The sequence below is a fragment of the Leptosomus discolor genome, chromosome Z (genome assembly GCF_034619465.1).
Source record: "Leptosomus discolor isolate bLepDis1 chromosome Z, bLepDis1.hap2, whole genome shotgun sequence".
NCBI classification, from domain to species: domain Eukaryota; kingdom Metazoa; phylum Chordata; class Aves; order Leptosomiformes; family Leptosomidae; genus Leptosomus; species Leptosomus discolor.
Genome location: NC_141419.1, coordinates 3,755,162 through 3,777,643, shown reverse-complemented (window position 1 = coordinate 3,777,643; position 22,482 = coordinate 3,755,162). Strand labels below are relative to the sequence as shown.

At 55.8% G+C, this 22,482-nt stretch overlaps 1 protein-coding gene across 1 annotated transcript in view; it reads right to left on the bottom strand.

Annotated features, from left to right (window-relative positions):
- SLC9A1 (solute carrier family 9 member A1) overlaps nucleotides 1–16,746 on the bottom strand; it is a 29,337-nt gene extending 12,591 nt beyond the window's left edge. Inside the window, exon 1 of the mRNA XM_086479267.1 lies at nucleotides 16,407–16,746. Within this exon, the coding sequence (XP_086335393.1) occupies nucleotides 16,407–16,746 (340 nt within the window). The remainder of the gene's footprint in view (nucleotides 1–16,406) is intronic.
- Nucleotides 16,747–22,482: the final 5,736 nt, after the last annotated feature.

The following is a 22,482-nucleotide window of genomic DNA, read 5'->3' as shown; positions in this document are numbered from 1 at the left end:
GGGGACTGTGGGGTGCCCCCGGCCCCTGGAGCCACCGCGCGCTCGCCCGCACGAGCCAGTCCTGGCAGCTGGGATTGCCCTCAGCCGTCACACCTTCCTGGAGCTGCAGGAGCTGGATTTGGCTGGGATTAACGTTCACAGGAGGAAAAAGAAACATGAAGGAAGAGGGAAGAAAACCCACTCGGTTGGTGTTGGAGTTGGAGCCGGGTACAGAGGGGGAGGAAGGAGGGAAGGGAGCATGTGGCGTGGCTGGAAGGGCTCAGCACGTTCACGGTTAAGCAGGACGCTCCTGCAGCTTCACCCCGGCTTCCCAAGCGCCCACGCACGTTGCGGGAAAACCAGGCTGCTTCCAGGAAGGTGCCTGTTAGCTAAAGGGAGGCACAAGGAACGAGAACGCTTACAAAAACACCCTGTCCTCCCAGGCTGCAGAAGTTTATTAGAGCAGCTGCAGGCTCCAGCACGCAGGCGGCAGCCCCGAGAGAGAAATTACACAATTATTAACCAGGGATTAGGCAGCTCTTCCACCCCCCTGGCTGTAGATGAGGGGTTAGTCTGGGCAAGGGGGTGGTGGAACCCCCCCCTGGGTGATGCTTGCTGCAGCCCCAGGGACATCTGGGTGCTTGTTTGGGCTGCAGGGTGGGACCGAGAGGCAACGTGGCTTGGGTGCGGAGCGTGCTGCCGTGCTGGAAAAGCCCTGGGAGAAGGCACAGGGTCGGGAAGGAGGCGGCGAGGGGGGGAGCAGGCATGCTCAGAAGAGCTGCCCTTCTGAAGGACACTGCAGAGAGCACCGGCTGGAGGAGACACACGAGTCTCAGCAGCACCAGGGCCCCTCTAATGGCCACTTTAACCCTTGAGGACACCAGGCTGGCAGGGGCCGGGTGGGCCATGCAGAGATGGAGCCGCCCTGCGTCATCAGCAGAGCCATCGACCCAGTGGTGAGGGACCAGGCTGGTGAGGATGCCTTCCCACGCTCCCACGGGACACGGGGACCACGGAGAGCCCCGACATGTGGACGCTTTGCTGGATGAGCCACAAAGTCACCGATGTGTCACCAGCCATGGGGACTAGTCACCTGCAAAGCCATTAGCCAGCACCGTCCCCTTCTTCTTTCTCCGCTTAGAAGGAACAGCGGGGCAGGGAGGAGGGCTGGGGCTGGGCTCCAGGGTCTGCAAAGCACCAAGACCACCCTGACCTGGTGTTCACGCTCTGTATTTTGGGGCGGCAGAGGGTTGAGGATGTGGGGCTAAGCCGGGCTAAAGCCCTGATGATGGCAATGCAGGAACAGAACATTTTGCAACCGGCTCCCCGGGGAAAACCCATCTCAGGCTCCTTAATTTTGGCCACGGTTCCTCTCCATTTATCCCCTTTCCTCCCCCAAAAAAAGGCGCTGGATTTCTTTCTTCCCCTGCCCAACCACCGGCTGCTGCTGCAGTTGTCCAAAGATCAGCCAGGCTTTGCTGATTGCTGCTGGCCTCCAGCACAACCCTCGTGGGTTGTCTCATAGCTGCTGGGAGCGCGTCTCAGCCCCGCTATGCAGCCTCCCTTGTAAAATGGAGCCGGATCCATCGACCTGCCTGCAAAGACACGCAACGAGGAGCCTGGGGAAGGGCACGGAGAGAGAGCTGCATGTGCCCGGCACCGTCATGGGTACCAGATGTAATGGGGAAGTCTCGAGGGAAGGGGATGAAAATTGAACTTGCTAGAAAGGAATTAAATAGCTGGTGATTTATGTCTAAAAATAGAGCGAGGCCATGGCTCGTGTCACCCTGCAAGGGGAGGTGGCAAACCATGATACTTAAATTACATCCACTGCGTCTCGCAAGCGCCAACGTCACCACCTGCCCTGAACCCCCGAGCCCTGCTGAGCACCAGCGCGGCTCGCCCCCACCGGGACGGCACGTGCGGGGCCCTGCCGCAGCTTTGGCTTTGCCAAACCCTTTTCTGCTTCACCACGGAGCAGGTCCAGGTCTCCCGAGTGCTCTCCTGCAGCTCTCTTTGGGTTGGTTTCAGCAATTTGGGTTGGATGGGGCAACCTTTAACAGAACCATCCAATGGCCTCAATGTCCAGAATGGAAAAGCTTTGATTTTACACCCCAAAATGAGATTTCCTGCTTAGAATTGACTTGGGTTTTTTTTTTAAAAAAAAGATACAGGTACAGAAAGAGCTCCTAAGCAAAACAATTTCCTCCAGATCAAACCAAATGTTTCATTCAAGCCTCATTATTTTCTTGTTGCTAATTACAAGGAAAAGCCAAGAATGAGGAGCGTAATTAATTTATACTGCTTTTGGTGACTCACTGAGTTAATGCAGATACCACACAGCGGCCACACAGCCGGCACCCACCCAAACCTCGCCGTGGGCTTGGCGTGCAAAGCAAGCACAGGGAGAGAAGGGTAAAGCAAGACACCCAGCCCTAATTTTGGGGATCACGCTCCTCCACCCAGCCACCCGTGAGCAGGGGGCTGTGACCAGCCTGATGCGCAGGACTCAGGTTAAAATCCACGACCACCCAGCGCCGAGCTGCAGCCTCCAGACATGTTCAGTCTGCAAGAAGTGGGGATCCAACACCACCATTTTGCCTGTTTTAAGCATCCAGCCGGGATGCAGGTGGAGAGGGAGACAAAGCCCCATGCTGGGTCCCTGCAGGGTCCACCCACCCTAACGCAAGGTGCCCAGCACAGCCCGGCTGCGACCGTGGCCAACAGCCAGACCTCCCTTCTGAGCTGGATTGCACACAGCACCCCTACAAGTCACGTCGCCGCTGTCAATAGCCATTAAATCCCGTTGCTAGTTGCCAAAGGTACGGCTTTTATTTTCTTTCGATGTGACGTTACCGTCCCCCTCGCCTACAGACCTTGCTCAAACAGCTGGGTCCCACCTCGCAGCCGCTGAATTGCCCCTTGTTTTCTCCCACTTCCCCCCCAAACTGCAAACAAACCGGGGGCAAATGGAGTTTCCTGCGATAGGAGACCGAGAGCTGCCTGGTACAGCCTCCAGCTCGCTCCACCTCGTGTATTCAGCCCTGACGCCTACGGCGAGGCAAGTGTGCATGAGAAGGTGACCCGTCTGGACCCTGCCTGCTTTGCAGCAGATAAGAACAGCGTTGATAGCATCGGGCCAGCCCACGAATGAGTCAAAACCTGAAAGCTACAGAACAAAAAAGCAGACACTGTCAGGTACCAGCGTGCAACAGCCTTGCTGCAGCTTCGCCAGCCAGCCACAGTGACTGATAACTTGCAGTGGCCTGGCCCTTGCAGACCTCGCAAGGACTGGTGCAAACCAGCTTGCTCAAGCCCTTAAAGTACAGCCACGTTAGCAAAAGCGGGTGGCCCCGCTTTTTCTGCAGCATCCCAGCATCAGGGAAGAGCCCTTCAGGCCAAGCAAAGGGCAGACGGCTTCTCCGCATCTCTATCGCCAGGAGCTGCTGGCAGGGGGTTTGCAGCAGGGCTGCGACGTCTTGACAGCTTCCCAGTTGCACCATCCTCCTGCAGCAGCAATTTGCAGCCAGTTCCCACTGGCAGGCCCTGAATAAATCCTCCCACGGGAGGGGAGACAAGTCTAGACACCCTGCACCCCCGAGGCAGCTGGAGAGAGCAGACATGCACTCGCCTTTCCCAGATCTTGCTGTCCCTGGGGGACCTTCGGGGAGCAAAGCCCACGCCCCAGAACAGGATAAACAGAGAATAAGCTGCAGCCAGAGCCTTCCTCCTCAAGAGGATGCTGAGAGCTCCCCACGCCCCGTGCACACAGGGGATGGATGCCAGCAGGAGCGATGCTGGTCTGGCACTCTGCAAGGTCAAGGGGCCAAGGGAGAGGACAGTTCAGAGCCGGCCTGGGGCGCAAAGCTGTGCTAATTTCATGCCTGGAGCCTTTCAGAGAGCAGTTATTTAGAGCCATTTCATGCATTTTAACTGCTAGGATAAGCAATGGCCGTGGGGACTGCCAATAACGGGAACGGGCCCATCGTGCTGCCGCACCAGCTGACGTGCGGAAAAAAAATCTTTACAACCTGAAAGGTTATAAAGTAGGTATGTTTTTAATAGTTTTAGCATCTTCTATGTAGCTCTCTATTAATATTTTCGATATATCTTCGGTTAGAAAGTATATTTTCTATATGGCCCCCTATCACAGCCATTACGGCAGGGCGCGGAGGGGAGGGTGAGCAAGGGGGTACCGCTCCTCCTCACCCCCCAGCGCTGAGCAGGCAGCAATAGCAAGGGCAAAACCTCTTCTGGTACCTCAGTGCCTGCAGGAATAGGAACATGCCTTGACTCCTCAGTGTCAGGGGCTTGCCTTCCCCTGGGAGCGCCTGCTCAGCACCCCTTGGGGCTGGTAGTTCTGCTGAGGACCGTCCCAGCCACGGTAGGCATTGCCTAGCTCCAAAGGGATGCAGGGGTGCCAAACTTCACGCTCTGTCAAGGCAGCCCCCTCCCAGCCACAGGCAACGTCAGCAGAGAAATACCCAAGGATGATGACGGCACTGCCAGGAAACCACAAGGTTGTTCCTTTCGTGCAGGGCCGGATTCAGAGACGCAGAAAGGTCACGAAAAGAAGAGCAGCCCGGGGAACGCAACCAAAGGCATCGCTGCATCCTGCAGCACCTGGAGTCACGAGCTGCATTCAGATAAGCCCAGCTCCCCACCCGCCCTGACAACCCCCCCGGGAGCAAAACGCTCCCCTTGGCAAGGGAAATCTCATTTTCTCCACCCAGAGCCCTGCTGGAAGGTCGCAGGGGAGGAGGACGCTGCGCTGCAGCCAAGTGAAACGCGGGTGTCGCGGGACCTCGATGGCAGCGCTGCAGTGCTGCAAAGCGGGAGGAGGATGCAACAACGCCGGGCACGCAGGAGAGCCGTGAATCATCTGCAGGCACCCTGGGTATCAGCCCGCCGGGATGGGCGGACCCCCCCTTGCAGAAAGCCGCTGTATACACTAATAAACACGCTGTTTACACAGACCAAGAGAACTTCAACGATAACAAGGAGAGATCTCTCCCCTGGAGCCCAAACCTGGGCTCAGCACCGACTCACCCCTCTGGCACAAAGCTGGGGACAGGGGGGCCTGCTCCTTGATTTGCAGCTTGCCCTCTCAGCCGTTCCCCCATCGGAAGGGGCTGTGTCCCTCTCTCTTCCCAAAGCACCCGGCGCGGGACAGCTCAGGGAAGCCCGCTGAGACCTCTGCACGGTCCAACACCCGGCGTCCCCTGCAGCCCTGCAAACCAGACAGCAAACGCTCACGCCGCCTGGCCTGCAACTTCGCAGACAAGCGCCAAACAGCCGGCAGCAATTCCTCCCAATTAAACCTTGCTGCCCTGACCCAGAAGGTCTGGTCAGCCAGACGAGCCAGCGACAGCCTGAGCACTGCCTAATTCTCCCCCCCTCCAACTCTAAAAGATAAACTAATTAATTAAGATCAACCCAAACTGGCTCTGCTGTGCTGCGTGGAGCAGCTTGCAGCAAACTCTAATTGCGGCGCTGGTGTCCATCAGTGGGAAAGGGACTCATCCTGCTCCCTATCTGCCATCGCTCCAACTTGTGCTTTCCCTTGCCTCAGGCTTATGTTTCGGTTAGGTTTAGGCTTAGGAACCAGCCTGCCCAGGCTTCCAGCCCAGCCAGCACCTCCCTGCAGAGCTGGCCCTGACCTGGGGCACCTGCTGCAAGAGCCGCATTCCGGGGGAGACCCGTGTCCAGGAAAACCTCCCTAAAACAGGCAGAGAAGTGCCAGGTTGCAACAGCCCTCGCAAGCAGGGCAGGGCAGGGCAGGAGCGATCACTGCCTCCCTGACTCACCCACCCCTGGCCACTCACAGGCAAACCCTAAAAAAGCCCATTTCCCCCCCCCCCCAACCTACTTCACACCAGGAGGCCTGCAAGGTGGCACAGCAAGGCAGCCCAAAGGCAGGCTCCTGGCAGCTCGCACCCGCGCAGGCAGACATCCCCGAGGGCTCACGTTGTGGGAGGTGAGCATCACCACAGCAGCTTTTTGGGACCAACAGCCCCCTCTGACCAGGCTGGGATGGACACCACAGTCTGCTGCTTGCCCGACGGCACCTTGGCTGTGTTGAGAGAGAGCTGGTGAACACTCTAGGGAGGACAGGGAGAAAAGCATCAGCCTCTCAGCAGAAGAAGGTGCCCATACACTACCATAATGTGCTGTGACAGCAATCCACGGAACAGAGGTGTTTAATAGAAACATTTGAGTGGTTTTTTTTCCGAGAGCAGGGAGAATTGATGCAGCAAAAGCATGAACCCTCATTTTATCTCCGAAGCACTCACAAGAAATTAACAGATCAATTGGGAGTCTTTTACAGAGCTGGTATTAATTTCCTCCCAGCTGTAAAAAGGAAATGAGAGACAAAAGACATTAAATGGACTTGCCCAACTCCCCAAGTGAACGGCGCGAGAGCTGGCATGAGAACCCAGCGGCTCCTGATTTCCAGTCCTACGTTTAGATAATGCTTCTCCTTCAAACTAGAAGAAAAGCCAAGGACACTCTGCAAGAAAAGCAGATATTAAGAAAGACCTAATTGCTATTATAGACTGAGAAACCCACGGCGCCTTGGACTGTCATGCAACAGCTACAGCATTTCAAGTAGGGAGGGAAAGACAGAGCCAACTGGAGATGCTGCTGGAGCAAGCAGTGGTGGCTTGGGAAGCTTCAAGGATTGGTCCCATCACATCTTGAAGAAACCTCTTCCAGATCCAGCTGCGCACAGCTGTGAGCAGAGCAGCTCTCCTCCCCGCCTCTCCAGCTCCAGAGCCGCCCCGTGACGAGCTACCGCAAAACCCAACGTTCTCCTCCAGAGGAGCTTTGAGAAACCAGTCGAGGGTTTGGCGCTATGTTCCAAGCTGGCTATTAAAAACCTCCGGTGACTCGTGGGTACTCCGGTAACCCTGATCCCTGCGGACTACATTCCTCTAACCACACATTGCAAGGCCACTCCCAAACCACAGGCTGAGATTAGCAAACCTGTTCAAAGCCTTCAGGCGTGCTCCACGCATGGTTTTGCTAAGGTGGGACCTTATGAAGCCTTATCAGCCTGTGGCATTCACCCAGCAGAAGCCAGGCAGGCAGGTACGGAGGCGCACAGGGACAAACTGCCATGCAAATTCCTGCTGCTGTTGCTCCAAGACTCATTTTGACTCTTCTCCACCATCTCTGGATGGGTGCATCAGGCAGCCAAGCCAGCAAAGCTGGGCTCTCCCTGGCACAGATCGTTTACCCCACAAAACTGAGTTTTCTATAGGGCAACAGCATCCTCATTCGGGTTTATAGCCTTCAAAAGCATCAAAACAGCGGCAGCAGCTGGACTTGGGCATTTTGAGGAGGCCTAATAAAAGAAGGTCTAGGAAAACTGCTCCAGCTCCAGGGAAAGGGTCCAGGAGCTAAACATAACCGCTCACCAGCCACGCTCTTCCCAGATTGCTTCAGCTGTCGCAAGGCACGCTGGATGCCACGAATAGCTGGGCTAGGAGGGGTCAGCGCAGCACGCCTGCCTCAAGCTGGGGGATTTCTATAATAAAACCCTCCCAGTTACTTTCTGCACGGTGCAAAGCAAAGCTTCATGCTGTTTAATGCAGATATTGAATTGCTCTGGAGCAGAAGGTACTCAAGGCGATGTGAAGAGATGGTACCCGGTCACCTAAAAAACAAGGCTCCAATCTGGTTCACCCAAAATAAGGCTCCGGTCGCTCTCCCAGCTCCTTGCCCTCAACCACACGGCGCAGCATTTAATACAAGGTTCCTGCTGACCCTCGAAGCCTCGGGAAGAGTTAAAGCTGAGCCAGCCCAAGATGACCACAGACAAACTCCCCAGGCAGAGCGATGCCAATCGCCCTTCCCAGGAAGGGCAGATTTCCTACCGGGAACACGGCAGGAAAGACAAACAAAAGCTTTTCAGGAAATAACCTGTTGGTCTCCACTCCCGACGGGAGGGAGGAGGTAATTGCAATTATCACTGATTACTACCGGGCTTTGCAAACTCAGACAAAGCAACACCACTTGGAGCACACGCCAGTGGCGAGCCGAGAGCCAAATCCAGCACCCAGACGCCTTTGCCTCTTCCCCAGCTTTCAGCAGGAGCCGCTGGCACGTGGAGACCCCACCGGCTAACGGCAACGCTAGCGAGACCCCGGGGGCTGGAGAGCCGTCCCCGTCAGACGCCCTTTCAGCCCTCCAGCATCCCCCCCTCAGCCGGGATGCGGGCGATGCTGTTTCACACCCAGCCAAGCTAAAACGGGAGCGCTCCTGGGAGCAGATGCTCTCTCCCCTACGCAGCACTTCAGAGACAGGAGGGGAGCCCGTACGCTGCAAAACGCACCCCTCCAGGGACCGAGGCTGCCGTGGGAAAAGCGCTCCCAAGGGAAACTGAGGCACTGGCAGGGCTGGATACACCAGCTTTTCTCTTTAAAAGCCTGTGCGTGATGAAGTGTGTGCCTGTGGCATTTGTGCTGTTAAAATCTCCAGCGCCGGGGTGGGAAGCTGCCTTCTCTCCAAATACATCATTAAGATTTAGCACGTTGTGACTCCAAAACGCAGAAGAATTCCAGGCACTGAAACAAACCCACTGCAAAAGGGAGTCTGCTTCTGCTAATGTGCGTCTTGCGGGCCTGATAAAGCGAGGGGAATTATTTCCCCACCAGCACCCTCTATTAAGCAGAATTTAAGAGCAGTCCCTCCAAGGCTGATTGCATTGCGACTTTCTGGAGACAAAGACCATCGATGCTACGATGTTCATGAGTCACTCCTGGGAAACGAGCTCATTTGTCCTCTTCTGATTACAGAAAGTACTTTGCATTCTCCAACCTTCCGCTCAGGGATCTCAAAAACACCACCCCAACTTCAAACGAGCCTTTGGTCAGTCCTGCCCCTATCAAATCCATCAGGCAGGTGGGTAAGGCTCCCTTGGGGAGGAACCCCAAGCCCTGGTGACACACCACCGAAGGTGACACACCACCAAATTTGTTCTCACGACTCCACTCCAAGCAATGATCAATCTTTGATCTCGCCTTTTCTGACAAACACGCAGCAACGTGTGTGTGCACGCCTGCCTGTAGAGCTTTTGATTTAATTTCTTTCCTCCCAAGCAGAAACACACGTGTTCTTCTGCCCGAGGAAAGAGCAGAAGAACAAAACATGACAAGATAGCCGTCCCTCGATTAACATGCAACTGGAAGACGTTGGAAAATTAGAGAGATGAGCAAGATATCAAACGCCACACAGAACAGATGGCGATCGTACAGCTTGCCTAAGGTGGTATATTGGCCGGCACCACGATGTGAAAGGACCAAGCATCGATACTCGGTTCAAATCAAGCCATCAACCACGACTTCCCTGCTCCTCTGCTGTTCTCTTTGAAGCCGGCCGGACCAGATTTCCAAACACCGCGGCTGTTATCAAACCAGCTTTGAGCCCCAATGGGTGAGAAGAAAAACTGCTGACAACCCAGGCAGCCCAGCGAAGCCAGCGTCGGGGAGAGGTGTAACCCAGCTCCGTCTCTGCTCGGCAAGGCTGTGTTTTCACAGAGTATTCCGGATGGATTTCGGTTTTTATTTGAACAAATTAAGCCTTGGGGACCCAAAAGAGAGGAAAAAAAAAAAAAAAAAAAGAAAATCAAATGTTTACAAGGCAGCTGCAGTAATTCATCCTCATTATTGCTTACTTTTAAAGTTTCCTCTCTCGCTACCCACAGCTCCAACGATGCGCTAGAAAAGGATCGACTCTGGCACGACCCTGGGACAGTCTCTACAGCCCCCATCATCTCTGCAGTCTACAGCCAAACCCCAGGACTCGCAGGAGGGAAAAGGGAAAGGATTATGTTAATGAAATACTCTTTTGCAAGCCTAATGAGCTTCTGGTTTATACAAGTGCCATTGAGATGTCTGTCTCTCTTCTGCAGAAGACAGGCTCCAGCCCCTCAGTGCTACAGGTTTATTTGCTTGTATCCCAAAGAACGACCCTCTCCCCTTCCCTCCACCACCACCCGGGTTCCCCTTCTCCCACGTGTAATTCTCAACCCACAAAGGACTCTTATTTAGCCACACTAATTGCAGATAAAAGACTCGTTCTCCACCCCACTAATCCCCAAGGGAACTCCAGCACCTTTGGATAAGCCCTGGCTGGGTGATGGGGCAATGTGGGATGGAGGACATGAACCAAACAGGCCAAATACTGGCATGTTCTGCTCCTACCCCACAAACTACCCCAGCTCTACTAGAGGATCTCAGGGGAGGGACAACTTCACGGGATGTCTCCAAAAGCCAGGCCAGCACCCATCTGGGTTCTGCCCGTTGCAGGACTCGGCAAGTCCCACATCCCAGATTCCACCTGCAGACTGGGCGGGAAGCCAGCCCATCCCTGACACCCAGCACGAGGTGTCGAAGCCTTCGTTAATAAACGGGATGAAACGACATCTTTCGTTCCTGAGTGGCCTCAAGGACCAGAAAGCAGAACCAGGCACTGCTGTGGGTGACGGGGTCCCTGAGGGGAGCACAGCCATGGCTGCAAACCGAGGGTAATTCTGCTTTAATAGACGTTGGGGCTCACCAGGGAGGTATGGGCTGTGATTACAGACGTGTTCAGCTTTTCCCACTCCATCACCATCCCGTATTTCACAGCAGGAACCTTTCACTCTTCCAGCCCTAATTAATCTAACGGTTTTCTCAGATCCACGGAGAGAACAGTTTGGATGTTGGGTTTTTTTCGCTCAGACGCCCACAACGGGCAGAGAGGGGAGGAAATACAATTCTGTGGCTGTTCTTTCTGAGATGGCAAAGCAGAGAGAAAGGGAAACCACAGCACACGTTTGGATCGTTCCCCAATAAAGAAGCGGGAACGCAACAAGTCTGCATTAGAAGAGGCTGTTTAAATTCATTATCATGACAATTTACACTTTTGTGGCACCAGCTGCATCAGTACTTCAAAATCCTTTCCTCACAGTTATTCATCAAGCCTCAATTCCCCTGCAGAACAGCCACCAGCTCACTGATACAGCGATCTCAGACCACACGCCACCTTGGTATCTGCAGCCCACACACGAAATCAGCCGGGGCTGCCGCTTGCGAGCGCGCAGGTTTTCAGACAAACATTTCCCTCTGGCTCAGCAAGGGAATCCGCATCAACCAGTCCCACCGATCCAGCTGAAGCAGCCCACGAAGCCTCCGGCAGCCCTTCCCACTAGCCAAGCTTTGCCACAGGCCGTCCCCCAGCAAAGCCTGCCCAGCACAGCCCTGCCTGGCACCCAAGAGGAGCCAACCTCGCAGTGGCAGAAAGGGAACGGAGATAACCTCCAGCACGATCATCCTGGACGTCAGACACACATATTTCCAACACAATGACGAAGGCTGGGGTGATGCACGTCTTCAAATGCTTCTTTGCCGTCCCCTCTCCAAGCCTCGCCGGTGGCTTTGCTTTGGGGTGTTCCTGCCGCGTCCAGTCTCAAGACCTAGTTCCTGCATCCTCTGCCACCACCGCAACAGGTTTCTCCCCCCAAAAAACCCCTCGAGTCCCTGACTCACAGGTCTCTGTACTCTGGGGTGACCCCTCCAAAAGCCCCGGTTTCAGGGGAGGGATGCAGGCTGCTAAAAGCATTTGAAAAGCACCCAAGCGTTTTAGCACCCAAATCTCACTGCCAGCCAGCAGCTGCCAGCCTCTGAAAATGTTTCTCTGGCAATTGTGAAATTGTCCCTGCTCCTTCGTGCCCAGGAGCCACCCAGCGCCTCTGCCAGGCTCCACAACCCCACTTGCACCCGTCATGTTTTGCTCTTCTTTTCCCAGCTCCTATCACAAGCCCGCAGGCACCAGGAACTTCCTTAACCTTGTTCCTCCCCGGACACCAGCAGCAACGGGGACGGTCAGCACTGGCCAAAGGCAACCGCTGCCGCGGGAGCGGCACTGAACACCAGAGCCTGTCGCTGGGATGCCTCGTGCCCAGTAAACTGGGCTGAGGTGTGTCACCAAACAACTCCCACAGCAGCAGCGTGTCCCCACATACACACCCCTGCCCGCAGCTCTGGGCTCGCTTTCTGCTCGCTTAGCACAGACTCTCCACCAGCCCGACCATCACGCAGTGGTGATTTTTCTGCAAGTACCAGGTTGGCGCTGGGGGGAACACCCCGGCCAACAGCCCCAGCCCAGACACATGAAAAAGCTGAGTGCTGCGAAGGGGGAAGAAGAGACAGAGCAATGACTCAGGGATTGCTACAGGCGCCAACCCCAACTGGAGCGCAGCGTCTAGCGTGCATCAGCGAGCAAAGCCAGGCTAAGAGAGCTCAGCCGTGAAGCAGTGCCTCAAGGGGACCCTCCGCAGCAGTCACCGGCGTGGACATGTAGGAAATTAAGTCCCCACCACGCACTTGAGCTGTGAGGCGGAGTGGCCAGGATGCTCCAAGGAGGCTGGGAAGCTCAAGAGCCGTTTGGTGCAGACAGATGGCCCCGCAGACAGACAACAGGGCATGCCTCGATCGAAGGCAGCGCCTAACGCAGGATGGAAATACGGCTGCTGTGCTTTTCTGCTTTAGAAGGTAGGGCCTGAGAGGTGCTTCGGAGACAGAGGTAACCCCAACTCTCCCCCAAGGTGGGTAAAAGCTGGTGGTTTGCAAGAAAGCCCTGACCACCGAGCCCCAGCCCGTGCCCGCACAGCCAGCAAAGGGACTGGTAACCACAATCTGTTATTTACATTCCTGACTCACTCCTTCCCTTTCCCCGACACAGAAAACTATTTACAGTTGAACCTGAACTCTCCTGAACGTCTCCTGGAGCCACGTGAGCCGTAAGGTCAGTGATCAGTGTCAGGAAACCAGGTTCTTGTGCTGAGAAACTCCCCAGCCCTTCCCTGCCCCTCCTTGGGCACAGTGTGAAGGAAACGCTCACGATATCCTTGCAAAACCTTAGAGACGGGCACAGAGGGCTTCTGATTTGGACGTTTTACGAAGGTCTGACCTTCTGCAGCAATGCAACAGGTTGAGACAAAGTCTGGTTGCAACCCTCAAGCCACGAAGGCTTCTCCACTTTCACTGGCAAAGTCAAGCCATCACCAGATGTGGTCTGCACGTAGCTGGCGGGACTTTGGAAAGGCATGGTTGTAGCTACCCCTCACTCCCTCTTCTCCTACACAGTCTTAAAATACCACGTGAGTATTAAGCAAAGCAGCCAGCACCAGCCTTCCCCTTCTCTACTGGGATTAGCAAAACAGAAGCAGCCCACGCCTGCAGGACACGCTGGGATGACAAGTCCCTCTGTCCCAGAAAGCCACCCCCTGTCACGTGGTGAATCCTCCAGGGACCAACATCCTTTGAGGCATTTTACCAAAACTCCATCAAGAGGGGAAAGGCTCAACTCACACCTTTGATTCCCCGAACAAACTCAACAGTTAGGGCTGCTGGAAAGAGGATAAATCACCTGGAAGGGCCAACGCCGGGACTCATTTCAACCTGAAGAGCTGTCTAAAGCATCAAGAGCAATGAGGGGAAACTAAGCAACAGGACCAGGGTCAGGTTGCATCTCCTGGCCCAGAGGAGAGCCCTGTAAGCACTTCTGAGCTCCTCTACGTGGTCACCCCTGCCCTATGCCAGCAGACGACACCCAGAAACCATTCACAGGGTTGAAGACTTTCAGTCTTGCAGCAACACGTGGCTCAATCGCCAGCCCTAACCCAGCAAAGGGGCATCTGGAGCTGGAGGAGAAGGTGGGGAAAGGAAGTCAGGAGGTGCCAAGCTGTCACGCTGCACCGACTGCCCCTCTTTTGGAGAAAAGGTGTTTGTCCCCTGCACCTCAGGGTTTTGCAGGGTTACCTCAACGTATCAATAAATGCAGACTAATGGGGGGCGGGGGGGGGGGGGGGGGAAGCGCCACAAATTCCTGTTCTGCTCATCATCTCCCTTCCCCTCTACATGGAAACGGGATGCTCCAAACCCTGTGGTTTAGGGAGCCTTGGAGATGTGTGTGCCTCATCCTGCCATCACAGGTTGTACTGCACAGGCGTGCAGCAGCGGCCGGTTGTGTAAGAGCCATCCCTGGGTGGAAAAAAAAAAAGTGTATTTTGCTGCTCCTGAACAACATCCTCTGATTCAGGGCGGGATCGACAGGGCCGGTATTTAGACACTGAGCAGTGAGATATTTTTGCAGGTCATGAGTGGAGGGAGCCTGAATATTCGGCTGTACCAGCAACTTGGGAACTACATGCCAAGACAACGTGAACAAGCAACGCTATCCCCTTCAAAACCCCGGAGAGGAGGACAAGGCAAAGGATGCTCCAGGACTGCTCTGCTGTCGAAGCCCCTGTGAGAGGTGTAGGGAACCTAAGGTATGGATTTTCGGCGTAATCAGCATCCCTGGAGCTCTGCAGAGCACCTGCCATCTCCAAAGGACCCTTGCCAAACTTACAAGGCAGCTCCTCCTAAAATACACCCCTTAAACACGCAGTCTTGCATAATACTTTGAACACGTAAGAACCGCCGGGGCTCAGCTCACCGCCAGAAATAACTTTCCCCGCAGCACAAACGAGCCCCAACTTCAGGCAAGGGCGGCAGGAACAGCTTCACGCAGCGCCCCAGCGCAGCGCCGATGACGGAGGGCGCCCGTGGGAAGGGGGGCAGCTTGCGGGCAGCGCTGCCCCCCCGTGTGCCCCCCACCACCTCCGTCCCAGGGGAACCGCTTTTCCACTGCCCATTCCGGCGCTTTCCAGCGGCGGTTTCTCAAAGCACGGCCCGGAGCAGGGCCGCAGGCCAGCGCTGTTAGCCCCTCCTTTCTCCACCAGCTTCCGCACCGATACTTCTGATTTCATCACTCTTTGCTCTGCGAGGCAGGAGAACTGAAAACGCAGTGCAATAGCCCCAAACAGCTACCAGAGGTCGCTTAACATGCGCTGGGTGAGCCCTGGGAAAGGAGATTTCACGGCTGCGTTTCCTACGGCAAGGCACCTTTCTAGCTAAACGTGCCTTCGATCATTTTGGGCAAAGCCGGGGAAGGATCGACCCCACGAATCCCACTTCGTTGCGTTCTGCCCCGACCGTTTGTCTCCCAGACAGGCAGGAAGCTTCTGGGTCTGGAGTGTTTGCACTCCTGCGCCTATATGTAAATAAAACACCCAGGAGGGATTGTTGAAAATGGGGCTTTACCTGCCTACGCACGCTCGCAGCAGGCTGGGAAGGGGATATTTTTAGGAAAAGCTGGGCAGGGAGGATCTGAGCTCCTGGGGGTCTCTCAGACCCCTCCAGGCCACGACAGGGTACAGTTTCCAAGAGGCACCAGCTTTAAAAAAAACCTCCCAAAGCAAGATTTCAATCAGCAAGCTGGAGTGCTCCAGGAGGAGCGCTGCCGTTAGCGTTATTAAATCACTGATGGTAATTGAGGAGCAAAATGAAGGAACGCAGAGCTCCCTTCCCTCCCATCACCTGCTCTAAGGAAGGAACAGGCAAACATTTCACCTGCCCTCTTGGCTTTAACACCGCTGACGGGACCGGGGCCAGCTCGACCTCTGCACTGCCAGAGGCCAGGTCCGGCACGCTAGCGCCGGTGAGCACGGAGCAGTTACATCACGTCGCACGCTCTGGGGTAATTCAGTTGGTATTGATCCAGCTGCAGAAGTTTGGGAAACACTTTGTCAACAACCCCCACCCCGGCAGACTGGTGCTTTCCTAAAGCGGGTCATCGTAGCAGGTGACTTTTCCCAGCCCTCTGGCCCCTGATGCTCGTTATCTTTAATGCAGGAATCCTCCGGATGCTCTGCAGCACAGGCAGCTGCCCACCCTGGTTTGCTGCGGAGGGGGAGGAAGGGGAGGCTGAAGCACTGGGAGGTTTTTTTAAGTGACTTCTCCCAAGGTTACAAAAGGCAGCTGTGGTTGAGAAAGGAAGCAAAGAAACAAACTGGACGCTTCCTCCCTGCTGCTGCCCGAGTGTCAATGGGAGGAAAGCAAACCTGGTCCAAGCAGGGGATGGTCGGGGGTCGGGGAGCATCTTCAGCCCCGCTGCCGGGCTGGGGTGCTGCTGCCCTGCCTGCCAGGCCTACGGCAGGGACCCAAGGTCGTGGGGAGAGCGGTGCCCACCCCTGCCCCAGGCTGCCCTGGAGGGGGGCGGGTTGCATAGGATGTGCAGGGGAATTTGTCCTGGGATGCTTGGGGGGGTCCCACCCTGGGGTGCTCCGAGGGGGGGGGGTGTCATCCTTGGGATGCTCCGGGGAGTCTGTCCTTGGGATGTTTGTGGGGTCTCTCCTTGGGCTACTTGGGGGTGCCTGTGCCATTCAGCTGGGAGGGTCCCACCCTGAGATGCTCAGGGGGGGTCTCTCCTTGGGATGCTCACATGAAGCCCGGGGATCCCTTCCCGGGGCGCTTTAGCCGGGGGGGGTGGGGGGTGGGTGTCCCTCCCCAGTGCCCTTCCCCAAAGGGAACCCCACCGTGACACCGCCGACCTACCCAGCTTCATGAGGCAGGCCAGCAGGATCCAGAGGGAGATCTCGAAGGGGATGCGGATGTGGTTGTAGTCGATGCCCAGGACGGGGAAGGCTTTGCGGGGCTTGGCGTGCCCCTCGCCCGAGCCGTTGGCCGGCTGCTTGTTCAGCGGCTGGATCTCCTGGGCGGAGGCGGGGGGCGCCGGGGTGAAGCCCCCGATCTCGCCCCGCGGCAGCGGGGCCGGTTGTCCCTGCGAGGGCTCGGAGGCCAGCATGGGGTTGGCCTGCAAGCCCTGGCCGAGCAGCAGCGGGCCCAGCAGCAGCAGCAGGGCCCAGAGCAGGGCGCGCAGGGCCGCGGCGCCCATGGCGGCGAGCGGCGGGGGGCTCGGGCGGGCGGCGGGGCCCGCCGGCGGCGTGGGGGGCAGGAGCCGCCCCGCCGACAGCCGGAGCGCTGCTGGGGCGGCCGCGGCGCCGGGGCACATCCCACCGAGCGGCCGGGGCGGCCGCGGGGAGGAGGCAGGGGCGGAGGCAGCGCCGGCGGCGGCGGCGGCGGCGGCGGGAGGCGGGCGGGAGGGGGCCGGGGAGGACGGGGCGGGCTGTGGAGCTGGGGGGGGGGGGGGTGTGCTAGTGCGAGGGGGGGGGGTGCGGGGGAAGGAGGGGTGCGGAGCAAAGGGGGGAGCAGGGGGTGGTAGTGGAAGATGGGGCGCTCTGCGAAGCTGGGTGCTGCTGGGGAGTGGGGGGGAGCTGGGGGTGCTCATGCAAGAGGGGTGCGGGGCAAAGGGGGTGCAGGGGGGTGCGGAGCAGAGGGGGGAGCAGGGGGTGGTAATGGAAGATGGGGTGCCCTGGGTGCCCTGCAAAGCTGGGTGCTGTTGCGGAGTGGGGTGGGGAGCTGGGGGTGCTTATGCAAGAGGGGTGCAGGGCAAAGGGGGTGCAGGGGAGTGCGGTGGAAGGAGGTGTGCGGAGCAGAGGGGGGAGCAGGGGGTGGTAGTGGAAGATGGGGCGCTCTGCAAAGCTGGGTGCTGCTGGGGAGTGGGGGGTGCTAGTGCAAGATGGGTGCAGGGCAAAGGGGGTGCATGGAAGAGGGGGTGTGCAATGCAAGGAGGGGCACAAAGAGGGGTGGAAGGTGGGTGCCACTGCAAAGGGGGTGCATAGAGGCAAGGGGGTGCAGCACAAAGCAGGGTGCTAGTGCCGAGGTGGGAGCAGGGGGTGGAAGATGGGGTGCAGTGCAAAGCGAGGTGCAACTTCAAAGCAGGTTTGGAGCAGAAGAGGGGGAGCACGGGAGCTGGGGGTGCTAATGCAAGAGGGGGTTCAGTGCAAAGGGGTTACGTGGAGGGGGGAGTGCACAGAGGAGGAGGATGTGATGCAAGGAGGGGTGCAAAGAGGGGAGGAAGGTGCAACGTGAGGTGGGTGCTACTGCAACAGGGGTGCGTGGAGGTGAGGGGGCGCAGCGCAGAGTGGGGTGCAGCACAAAGGGGGGAGCAGAGAAGTGGAAGGGTGCTAAGGCAAGGTGGGATCCAACTGAAAAGGGGGTGCACAGAAAGGCAAGCAATGGACAAGGGTGCAAGCCTCGGAGGTGAAATGCAAGGTGGGGTGCAAGGAGATGAGGGGGTGCAATGCAAAGGGGATGTACGTGGAGGCAGAGGGTGCTAATGCGAGGCTGGATGCATGGAAGCAAGGGGGTGAAAATGCAAGGAGGGGTGCACAGAGGGCAAGGGGGGGTGCAAGGAGTCAAAGGGGCCCTAATGCAATGGCAAGGAAGTGTAAAATAAAGGGGGGGAAGCGAGATTTGCGGTCTGGCCTGGTGGGTGCCCGCTGCTGGAGGGGTGCAGTGGGGTGACGCAGCACTACGCCGTGCCCAGCAGCGTGGGGGTGGCAGGGAGACTGTGGGCGCATGGCCCAGGCCCACCGCAGGGAGGCAGCTGGGGCTCGTGGGGCTGGCAGAGCACCCCAGGCCCATCGGGGAGAGCGGAGCAGCCACCTCCTTCCTCTGTGTTTGCTGCTCGGAGAGGGACAGGCGTGGTCTGCTTCACCTCAGCGTGGAGGAGAGCTCTAGGGCGGTGGGATTTGCAGAGCGATGACTTCCAGGGGGACAGGCCCGGTGGGCACTGGCCGCTATTCTGGACCAACGTGGTGCTGTAACCCCGTCTGTGCTTGTTGGTGCTGCCGTGCTCTTCACCCAGGTCACCAGCGTAGTCTGAATCACCAGGAAATCTGATAAGGCTCTAGTAAAACCACTGGAGTAGCATGAGGGGGTTGCTCAGCACCGTACGACTGGGCTCAGCCACCCTGATTTCTTGGCTCTGCTGCCGACTTCCTGAGCGTCATGTGTGTGTGACCAGAGCGAGGAAAACTGGCAGGAGTTTTGAAGTGGTTTATTAGCTAAACTTTAGGGGCAAAGGAGCCTTTCAGTAAAGGTGCAGTCCCTAATCCTTGGGCAGACTCGATGCGGTGAGGGTATGGGCCCTTGGCATCACCCACGGCAGCTAGAACTCGAGCTTTGGAGGTTACACTTGCTGGTTTGCATCGGTTACATTCTGGTTTTGAGGTGGCCTCCGTTCCCAAAGCACTGGCGGCTGGACTGGCTCGGGGAAGGCTGCAGGGAATACGGCCCTTCGCCCTCCTGGCAGACAGGAGGGGAGCACAGCAGCCTTGCTGCAGCTGTTTGGTGGAAATCATCAACAAACGTGACCCGTCAATTAAAGTGAATCATCAACCTGAGCAGGAACCAGCTAGGTGTGTCAATTCCTCTCTTCCGCTCGGTTATGTTCTGGATAGTCAAATTAATCTGGTTTAGCAATTAAGCGAGAAATCCTGAGCGTTTCTCATTTTGAAAGGGCTTAGTCATCATCTGGGTGAGAAGCCTGATCCTAGACGACGGCGGTTGGTACGTGTTTCGGTTGAAGCAGGACCGTGCACTGGCAGCGCGCAGACAACTAGAGGCTTGTTCAGGAGAAAACGCGGGGGCTGGTTTTCTTTCAGAAACAGTTCCTAGAAGCTAAAACCAGTACCACGTTCCCGTGAAATAACTGGGTCAGATTTTTCTACCTCCTCGTGCCTGGATCAATCGGCAGCCGCGGTGGGTAGGTGTGAGGTAGTGCCTCTGATTTAGCACCTGGTTGTTGCACGTTTGCCGGGGGGGGGGGGATGCGGCCTCGAATTAACTTCTTGCTGCTTTGGTTGCGTAGGTTCTCGACCTGCTTGGCTGAATGCTGCTGGCTGGACGAGGGCCTTTCTACCTATTGAACTCTGCAGAGGGTTTTGGTTAGTGCAAATTCTTGACAAAGTGGAAAGATATTCCTGCTTCCTCCGGATCGGGAGATGAAGACCTGGAGACATCCAATTAAATCTGTATTCCTGAGTGAACTGCTCAGCGCTGCAGTGCTCTGACAGCGGCAAAAATCCCCATCAGGGCCTTGGGGCCTGAGCTGCTTCGGGGCTTTTTGCAGTTATGTGTGTCTCCTGTGTTCGTCCAGCCACCTCTGGCTCTTCATGGCCCAGCTGAGATGCTCGCTGTGATTCTTGGAACATCCTCACACCGGGAAGGAGCGTAATTAGGATCAAGCTTCTTAGTCAGCAAAGGGAGAGCAATACATCCGCATGAACAGGCAGAGGGAGCTTTAAAAATGTCCCATCAAGCAAATTACATAAGTTATAGCACACCAGAGCTTATCCTGTTGTATCTTGGAGAGCAAAATCAGACACTGAGTGTATACCTGAGTTCATAATGGTCTTCCCTGGCCCCTGGAAATACTTCATACTTCTTGCCTTTGAGCAGCCCTGCAGCTGGGCACCTTCTCTGCCCCAGGCACTGGTGTTTTCCCCTGCCCCTCCAGGCTCCTCAAGCACACAGAGCTTCATAACCCAGCACACGCTAATACAGTACCCAGCAAATGCCCAGAGTGGTGTTCACATGGAAATCACTCAGAACTCATCCCCGTTATTGACAGAATCCTCTGCGAAGCTTTGCTATTCTGTAGTAGCTTTGATCAGAGGGTCTAAATATTTTCCAGCAGATGTTAACCATCGAAAGGTAAACATCATTTACGCTGTACAGGGAGGTAAACCCAGGTAGACACCAAAAGGGAAGTGTTTTCTGAAGTCGTGCAAGGAATCAGCAGCAGATTTGCTCAAAGAAGCCGGGAGTGCAGACCTTGGGGTACATCCTGGCCGCAGCCCACGCTGGCTACAGGAATGTTTCTGTACGTTTCTAGTCTGTTTCTGTACTTGACCCAACTCTTTCTTTCTCATCATCTGTGCATTTATTTGATAAAGATAAACTCGGCACCGCTACCTCTCTCTCTGTGTGCGCTTTGTTCCCCATCCCCAGTTGCAACTCAGAATTGCCCAAGCAAATTCGGGGCAGGTCAGGCTTTCTCTCAGTCAAATGATTTTCTTTTTCTCCAGTCTGCCCCAATAAACAGCACAGGGAAGTGGAAAGTAAAGGATGCACGACTGAACTTTATTTTGACTGCTCCAGCCTAACCATTTCTACCTGCAAACAAATCCTAGTCCAGCTCCAGCGCTCGCTGGCCAGGTGTCTGCAGGGCAAACCATGTTGCTTCTCTCTCACAGGACACGGTCTGTGTCTAGAAGCCTGTGTGTGTGTGTGCTGTGACTTCCTAACTATGTAAAATTTAACTTTTGTGCGCATGTTGTGGGTTTTTTACACCGAATTGTCTTTTTTTTTAAAACGTGTGTAGCATAGATTGAGGACAGAATAGGAGACGTATTTACTGAGACCATTTAACATTTGCCTTCTGTATGACTTCAGTTGTTTTCCCTCAAAGGCTGTGAGAAGGGCAAGTCCAACTCTCAGGCGGTTTTATGCCTCGCTGCCTGCACCTTTCTTTGGACTGAAACCCCCGCAGCCCTCTTTCACAAGGATACTCTCCCAGGTGGTGTGTATCCTGCAGGAGGTCGGGTGTTGGGAGGAGAACGCCTTGTGTACATTCCCCAACGTGCCTCCAGTTCCCTTTGAGAGCGCAGCGGGAAAAACTTCAGCTCTGTCAGAGCCCGCAAGTGCCCCCCCGTCCTCCTTGGCTCCAGCCACTGTTACGTCTGTCTGTCACCAGCGTGGAAAAAAATCAAGCTCCTGTGCCCCAATTTTCTCTCCGTCAGCAAGTACAACTTATATGTCAAGGGCATCCGAAGCCTGCCTGATTGTCTGTGTAGAGCTTTAGATCCCCATGAGGACGGCATCTGAGAAAAGAAGATAAAACCCTGTTGTAAGGATGAGAGTGATGGATCCCGATTATTATTTGTTTAATTAAAAGAGTCTGGACAGATGCAGAGGCAACAATTAACAATTATCTTCCTTCAAGAACTTTGACAACAGCTGAATAACTTAATGGGTTACGAGATGAAGACAAATCATTACAGCTAGTGGTTGGTCTGTCATTTATGAGTCTGGAGGTGTGTGGGAGAGTTCTCACGCTTCCATGTTATGTCTGATTTAAGGGGCTTTTTGCTCCTTCTGTTAACACAGAATAGGCAAGTAGCAATTTTCGTCTGTTGTGCAGCTGGAATTATCTAGGAGCCATGGAATTAACTTGAAATGAATTAAATGAAAATTTAAACTCTTCATTACACTTTATTAATAGACTTCGGAAGGTTTAATTGTGGAAATAAATTAGAGAGAGATGAATTCATAACTGTTGATTTATTTTACACACATCCCCCCCTCTTCGGGAGGGTGCGTTAAGATAATTAGGACTAGGGGAGATGCCAGCCTTGCCTTCACCCCAAGGGCTGGCGGCCACGTCCCCAGGAGGTGCGGGGCGGCTGGAGGGAGAAGGCGAAGGGAAGGATTTTGCTAACACTGCCACCCCCTGGCTCTTTCCACAGAGTTATTTATTTCCCCACCCCAAAAAAAAAACCCAGTAACTTTGTGCTGCCCGGGGGAGCTGTGCACTTCACTTCTAGGAATTGCTGGTGCAAAGACCAAACGTCGGCGGGCAGGGGTTAGTTTTCCAGCAGGGACTCGGTCACAACCTGCTGCCCGTGGGAACTTCACGCCTGTGGAGGCACCGGCCTGCCGGCTTCCACCCTGGAAAGGGGGCTGTGAAGCCCAAGCCCCCCGCGGAGGCCGCGTTTGAGGGCAG